We start from the raw sequence: 7,693 nt of genomic DNA, 5'->3' as shown, positions 1-7,693 counted from the left end.
ATCCCCACCGAGCTATCACTGGGTCACAGTGACCCTGCCAAGGCACTTCCTTCCTTGGTGCCCTCAGCAGCCAGCTGTCTTCTACTTCTCTGTCACTCTCTTTTAATTCCATTTAACCACTTCTATATAACATATTGACAATTCACAAAGCATTTCACATTATGTATCCTATCCTCTTGATGTCCAGAAACAAATAGTCTTATCCTCATTTAACCTACAAGACAAGTGAAGTTCAGAATGGCCAACTGATTTGTCCAAGGAGCTACACATCCAGTGAGCTGTGGATTATTTTCTTTAGCCCACCCCTTAAATACCACAGTAGCTTAAACCCAGTTTCTCTGAATTGAAGACTGTTCTTTTTCACATCAGTTCAGACAGGACTGGAGATGAGAGATACAGCTCACCAGGTTGTATTTACATTATACTCTTGTTGACATATACTCTCTTTATTCCCCTCAATTCTGCTTGACACTGGAGCTAGGAAGACTTTTCTTAACTGGAAGTTAATAGAATTGATCTCCAGGAAAGTTGACTTTTTCATGATCATAGAACCCCTTAGAAGCTGATGTTCATTGGTCTTTAGAGCAAGCATCTACTGAGCCATCTAGAGACCAACAAGATATGTTATGGTAGCCAGATCAGCAGCAGCAACATGACAATCAAAATGGCACTCACTGCGTGCTTATAGCTTGTAAATGGGGTAGTAAGATCCAAACACAAGCAAATCCGAGTCCAAATGCCCATGCTTCTGATCACTATGCCTTCCTGTTGAACTACTTCACAAATACGAGCTATATGTGTACAACTGAACTTCTTAAATTGAACAGAGCTTTGGGTATGTATCTGAAAGAGAGGAAATTGATATCTAGCTATTCATTACCACTCTTGGTTCTTGAACTCCCTAGCCAAAGTCTGCATTCTGGCTGTAGCAGCTGTTGACCCTGTGTTATCCACACCCCTCTCATCACCTATTATTGCACATAACAATTACTCTTCCACACTATACTTTCCTTTCTTCTCAATACCAAACTCCTCCTTCCCAAACTGCCTGTTCACTGTCCTTTCCAAGAAACACTTCTCGGATGAATACCTTGGTCTCTCTATTTCTCTATGACATCTGCACACTCTGGGAAAGAGTGTGTTGTATTTAACTATCAAATGCTTAAAGATGAATGGTGCCTGACCAGCGTCCCCATCTTGCCCATCATTTTCATATGTCCCAACTCCCTCATATGCCATATGGCTCCAAGGTCTTCTTTCCCTCCCACAAAGCAACATGAAAGACAGAAAGTGCCATGAACAAAAGAGATTGAGACTCGTAGAGAATTTCAAAATGCAGTTTATTGCAGCAATACAAGGAAAGGGGGAGTTTAAGACCTCTCCACAAAAAAAAATCAACTTGCTCACACCTTATATACAAAACCAAAGCAGCACAGACCTTGCTCCAAGAACTAGGATCCTAAGGAGTGTCCAGGGTGTGTGCTCCATGCACAACAAAGAAGCCATGGTTCTAACCAGCCCTCATCTGGCTGACTTAAGAAGATGCTCTGAAATGTAATGTGTGTAGTGGTCATTGCTAGACTGTTTCTTAGGTAAAGCACAAAGCAGGGTCACAGCCAGAGGGACTGAGATTGCCACTGATCTAAAAACTTCTTTGGGAAGCAGAGAAGAAAGGAAAGAGCTGGGGAACTAGGGTGAACTAGGGTGAACTAGGGTGAACTAACTAATGATAGCTCTTTTCTCCAGTGAGGTTGGGGCAACTGCCCTTGGTCTTGCCAAGCATATTTGGTAGTGATGGAGAGGGAGAGCTCACAGGATAGAGGACACCTCTTTATCTGACGGCTCTGGAATAGTTGGTGGAAACAAACTTCACGCTGGAACTGCCACTAGAGGTCTTGGTACCCCCAGAGCTGGATCCCCGGCCTCCGGAGCTCCCGCCGCCAGAACCCCAGCTGCCGCCTCTGTGGCCTCCACTGCTGCTACCGGAGCCGTAGCCTCCGCCGCCGCCGCCGCCGCCTCCAGAACCATAGCTGCCGCCGCCGCCGCCTCCGGAGCCATAACTGCTACCTCCGGAGCCGTAACTGCCACCTCCAGAACCATAGCCGCCGCCGCTGCCGCCACCGCCGCCGCCGCCGCCGGAGCCGAAGCCACCGCCTCCTCGGCTGCTACCTCCACTGATGGTGGTGTGGCTGGTGTTCACAGCTGCAAGGGGACACTCAGTTATCGTCAGCCCCACTCCCTCTCCAGCCCAGCAAAACCTTCACAGGCCCCCGAGAAAGCAGGTGGTACTTACACACGCTCACGCTCGGGGCACACTCTCCGGACATCCTGTAGGAGGAAGAAGAGCAAGTCCCGCATGACTCTCCAGCCGCACAAACCCTCTCAGCAGGGACAGAGACTCTCTCCCCATTTGGGGCTCCTCCTACCCACTTGATCTGAAACCTAATCCAGTGCCCTCGGGATCCCAAACTGCTGTCTTTTTCTCAGCGTGAACACAAACAGGAAGAAATCACCGTAGAAAATAGACAGGCGTCTTGCAGAGAGTGCAAATTAACAGTGCCATTGACCTTCAGGCCAGATGACGTCTGAACCCTCCTAGATGGAGAATAAATGATTTCTTTGCAAAGCACTTCGTACAGATGCTCTAGCCCTTCTAGTCCCAAAGTGAGGCCTCATCTTTCCTCCTGAACCCAATTTCTTTCCTCTCCCCATACCCAGGACAAGCTGCAATCCCTCGGCTGCATGCTGGACGGCAGTCAGCCTACAAGGGAGGAGGCACCTTAAGAAATGGCCAAAGTGCCCAGGGTTCTGTCCTCACCTGCTTTCCTCTCCTTCCAGAAGGGTTCTGTAGGTGGCGATCTCCATATCCAAGGCCAGTTTGGTGTTCATCAGTTCTTGGTAGTCACGCAGCAGGCGGGCCATGTCCTCCTTGGCCTTCTGCAGGGCGTCCTCCAGCTCGGCCAGCTTACCCTGGGCATCTTTAAGGGCATTCTCACCACGCTGCTCGGCATCGCTGATGGACTGCTGCAGCGCAGAGATCTGAGAGAGGAGAAGCTCACATGTCACTCACTCTCTTATCACCTAATCCCACCCTGTGCACCTCAGTGAGGCTGGTACTCTGGGTCCAACAGAATCACAACAGTTTTAAGTCCACTTATGGCTCTGGATAACACATCACTGCCTCTGGATAGCTACTCACTGAATTGACTTCCTTAAAAGTCTTTAAAGGGAATACAGAGCAGCCTCTCCTGGCCCTGACTTGAGGCTTCTCCACCCTTCCTCCCTTTTTCTAAATGTCTACCCCGAAACCTCCTGGCCACCTTTCCTCTCATTCACCAAGTCTTTGCATCATGGGCTAGATCACTCATGACCATCACATCCATTTCTCTGCTAGGTTATTTTCACAAGCTTCCCTAAAGAGAACCCAGCATGAAGCCTGAATTGTGGAAACCAGAATAATCACCAAAGGCTTGGAACGGATTGCAAGATTCAACACTAGAAAAGTGTCCTCCAGTTACCTGAGCCTCCCTCCCCAATGCCATAAAGATATAGCTGAGCAGCAGAAGGAGGGAACAAATACCTGCTTCTTGACACTATCAATTTCAGATCGCAGTCTCTGGGCCACCCGATTCAGCTCTGAAATCTCCATCTTTGTACTCTTCAGATTGTCCCCATGTTTGCCAGCAGTTATCTGGAGCTCTTCATACTAAAGATGGTAGATCAAGTCAATTAGATGGGGCAGAGCATACCATGGCTCACACAGAGAAATATAAGAGAAGACACAGGACAGCAAGACAAGACATTTCAGGAAAACTGGCTAGACATTCGGCTCATTCACCTTGGTCTGGTACAGTGCCTCAGCCTCAGCCTTGCTCTTCTGGGCAATCTCCTCATACTGCGCTTTGACCTCAGCGATGATGCTGTCCAGGTCCAGGTTGCGGTTGTTGTCCATGGACAGGATGACATTGGTTTCACTGATTTGAGTCTGCATCTGGGACAACTCCTGCAACACACAACAGCTCAGTGCCTTAGAATGTTAAAACAAAACACAGCTTAGACAGAGGGAGGAGGAGTCAGGAGATGGAAGATATATCTTTGTTCTTCTGGATAGTGATGGGCACAGGCTCAGAGGCTCTACATTTGGGTAAATGTGGTCAAAAACAAAGGACTTACTGCCTGGTAGAGTGCAGTGAGGAAATCAATTTCCTGCTGCAAGTTGTCAACTTTGGCCTGAAGGTCCACCTTAGTCATATAAGCAGCATCCACATCCTAGAGGAACAATGGACATCACGAAATCATGTTTTTCCCAGGACGAGTCCCTCTCACCAGCTGTGAGGGGATTTTCCAGTAGAACAAGCATTTGGAGTCTCCTCCACATCTTCCTACACCCGGCAGATCACAATCTCTAGACTGCCCCAACCCTTGGAATCACAATCACAGGACAGCTCACCTGAGCTGCTAAGAACTTGCCTCCCCACCTTCTCTGTGAAGGTCTGAGAGAGCTGGAGAAGCAAAGGGCCTAGAAAAACCTAGGTCCATGATAATGTCGGGGGAAAACTCTATTCAGCTATTCATCAGGCCCCCACCAGGTTCTCCATATCATGACCTCCTTCTGCTTAGTAATTGGAGACCCTCATCTACTCTTTATTTCAGATGTGAGGTCCATCCCACAGATTTGCTCACCTTCTTGATGGTCACAAATTCATTTTCTGCATTTGTCCGCTTGTTGATCTCGTCCTCATATCTGCAAGGAAATCAGAGGGATTTGGATATTTGGAGAAGGTGAGACCTGAAATTCAGCTTCCCCAACTGAGATTCTCATCACCTGTCATTGCCTCCTGTTATTAGCCTAGGACAGCTTGGTCACCCTGTCCTTTGGAGCAACCAAACTTCTTTTTTTTTTTTTTTCATTTTTTTTTTATTTTATTTTATTTTTTTTTATAATTTTATTTTTTATAAACATATATATATATATATATTTTTCCCCCAGGGGTACAGGTCTGTGAATCTCCACGTTTACAAACTTCACAGCACTCACCATAGCACATACCCTACCCAATGTCCATAACCACCCCCCCAACCCCCCTCTGCCCAGCAACCCTCAGTTTGTTTTGTGAGATTAAGAGTCACTTATGGTTTGTCTCCCTCCCAATCCCAACTTGTTTCATTTACTCTTCTCCTACCACATTAACCCCCCATGTTGCATCTCCTCTCCCTCATATCAGGGAGATCATATGATAGTTGTCTTTCTCCGATTGACTTATTTCGCTAAGCATGAGGAGCAACCAAACTTCTAAGCTATTTCCAACTTCTGAGAAGAGGAAGAATTCTAAAGATGCTAAATTAATTGGCCTCTAACCTAAGAAAATATATCACTGCATACTCTCTTAGCTTAAGACTCGTAGTCTTAACTTGCCACTTTCTGGAAGGATTGCTTGGTCAGTCTTCCTTACTTGTTCCGGTAATCTTCCACCAGGTCTTGCATGTTCTTCAATTCTGAATCCATCCGAGATTGGTCACTCTTCAGTTGGTCCACTCTCCTTCTAAGATTGTTGATGTAGGACTCAAAGTAGGGCTCTAAGTTGTGGGTCCGAGTGGAGGTGTCTACCTGCTGCAGCAGCTCCCATTTTGTTTGCAGCACCTGGTTCTGCTGCTCCAGGAACCGCACCTGAGAACACAAGCCCCCGTTACCAACTGGTGTAGAAATGGAGTCCGCCGGCCACTGAGAGCCATAGGCAACCACAGTGAGACCCATGCCTCATTTGGAAAGGAACTTGTTCTTTCAAGTCCTGTTTTCCTGGCCATGGCAGTGAAATAGGAAGAAAATCAAGTTAGCATCATTTTTTTGTAACAACATCTAACTCGCTGTGAATTCACAGAAGCTTTAATTTCCCTGAGAATAGTAATTACTATACTGTCACAGCTGGAACTTTTGAAAGGAGTAACTAGACAGATACCAGACAGCAAAGCTCTGTATAAAATTACTGCAATTACACTTGAAATAGATACATGATATTTAAGAGATTTGCCTTTCCACTTTTTTTAGGTAGATTGCCATAAACATTGGTACGCATTCCATAAACATTCACACTTTCAGAGGGATGTTGGGGAAATCCAAAATGGAATTTGAAATCTATTGTGGATAACTTTGAGTTGACATGATTGATGGTTAAGCAAAAAATAAGAAATGGTTTACATATTTTTCCAGAGGTGTACTCAGAATATCAGTATTTTGAAAAACTGCTACCAATGTAACATTTTTAGAGGGCAGAGCTCCCTGCCTAAAAGCAAAAGATGTTTGGTGCTACTTACTACATCCTTTCTGCTACAATATCACAGTGCACTCTAGTCACCCTCAACTCCCTTTAGGAAGACCTTTCCAGAGCTCCCATTTGCCCCCTAGAAAGCTGAGTTAGCCCCATTTCTATTTCCTTCATTCACCATATGTTAAGTAAGCCCCAATTCAGCTCAAGAACTGAATGAGAAGACACTTCAAGGTGATGTCACATTGACCCAACTACGTAAATCACAGACTTCTTTGCTCAAGAGAGAGTTTAGTCATTAGAATCATTCACAAGAGTACTTCTAACGTATCTCCTAGAAGACAATTCTACGAAATCCCCAAACAGAAACTTGAGGCTAAACCCCAAGGGATCTGAAATGGACCAAGAGCAGTCCTCCCCGTGCACTGAGCAGATAAACTCACCTTGTCAATGAAGGAGGCAAACTGGTTGTTGAGCGACTTGATTTGCTCCCTTTCTCGAGTCTTTACTTTTTGTATCTCGGGGTCAATCTCCACATTAAGGGGTTGCAGAAGGCTCTGGTTGATGGTGACTTCCTGTATGCCACCAGGGGGGCAGACAGGCCCAAAACTACCTCCACCAAAACCACCTCCACCAAAACCACCACCCCCAAAGCCACTACCCCCAAAGCCACCACCCCCAAAGCCACCACCCCCAAAGCCACCACCACCATAACCACCACCAAAGCCACCACCTCCGAAGCCACCACCGCCAAAGCCACCACCACCATAACCACTCCCAAAGCCACCACGTCCACCTCCTCTGGCCACGCTTATGGAGATACTTTTACTGCCACCAAGGTTGACAAGGCTCCGACTTCCAAAACCACCACCTCCACCACCGCCTCCACATCTTCCCCCTGCAAATCTCCCGCCACCTCCCCCACTGTGGCGCACAGAGCTGCTAGTGCTCCTGCGTTGGAAGCTGACCACTCCGGCAGAGCCAGAGCTAAAGCCCCCTCCGCTCCGGAACCCAGACCTAGAACTGAAGTGTCGATTCATGCTGCCTTGGAGAGAGAGCAAAGTCAGGAAAGGAAAGGAGCTCACACTCCTCTACCCCAAGCACAGAGACTGTCCCTTTTATACAGGGAGCACATCTGGGCTTGGTCCTCGAGTCAGCGGGACGCAGAGCCTGTCAAGGGTTTGGCTTGCCTGCAGCCATACAAGATTTTTACGAGCCTCAACAATACGATAAACACTACACACCTAGCTCCCAGGATAGCTCTCAAAATTGCTGTGCGTGCAAGATCAATCGTGTGGTAATCATTTTATCAGACAAAATCTCCCTTCGAGTGCTTGTGACCTTGGGAAAACAGGACCCTGCATCTGCCACCTGGTGCTTCTTGTAGGATTTCATAACCTCCTGTCACAGAGATATGTATGTTCCCGTTC

The 7,693-nt window shown here is 47.1% G+C and overlaps 1 protein-coding gene across 1 annotated transcript; it reads right to left on the bottom strand.

Moving 5' to 3' along the window:
• Positions 1–1,321: 1,321 nt before the first annotated feature.
• Positions 1,322–7,313, bottom strand: KRT1 (keratin 1). Its single transcript, XM_032876702.1, has 9 exons — positions 6,707–7,313; positions 5,454–5,668; positions 4,684–4,744; positions 4,174–4,269; positions 3,839–4,003; positions 3,581–3,706; positions 2,819–3,039; positions 2,294–2,328; positions 1,322–2,202 (listed from the first exon to the last, which is right to left on the bottom strand). Exons 1-9 carry the CDS (start codon positions 7,301–7,303, stop codon positions 1,832–1,834), a joined length of 1,887 nt encoding a protein of 628 aa, XP_032732593.1. The 5' UTR covers positions 7,304–7,313; the 3' UTR covers positions 1,322–1,831.
• Positions 7,314–7,693: the final 380 nt, after the last annotated feature.

Source organism: Lontra canadensis, unplaced genomic scaffold (genome assembly GCF_010015895.1).
Source record: "Lontra canadensis isolate GAN:19392208 unplaced genomic scaffold, GSC_riverotter_1.0 scaffold59, whole genome shotgun sequence".
NCBI classification, from domain to species: domain Eukaryota; kingdom Metazoa; phylum Chordata; class Mammalia; order Carnivora; family Mustelidae; genus Lontra; species Lontra canadensis.
This window is presented reverse-complemented; position numbering and strand designations above follow the sequence as displayed.

What these genes read in the sequence shown, in the direction of transcription:
- KRT1 (XM_032876702.1), bottom strand. Translation starts at nt 7,303, where the DNA reads ATGAATCGACACTTCAGTTCTAGGTCTGGGTTCCGGAGCGGAGGGGGC. An exon ending in TTGATAGTGTCAAGAAGCAG is followed by an intron (nt 3,040 to 3,580) that starts GTATTTGTTCCC and finishes CTCCTCTCTCAG; the next exon opens with ATCTCTGCGCTGCAGCAGTC. An exon ending in TGCCCCGAGCGTGAGCGTGT is followed by an intron (nt 2,203 to 2,293) that starts GTAAGTACCACC and finishes GTCCCCTTGCAG; the next exon opens with CTGTGAACACCAGCCACACC.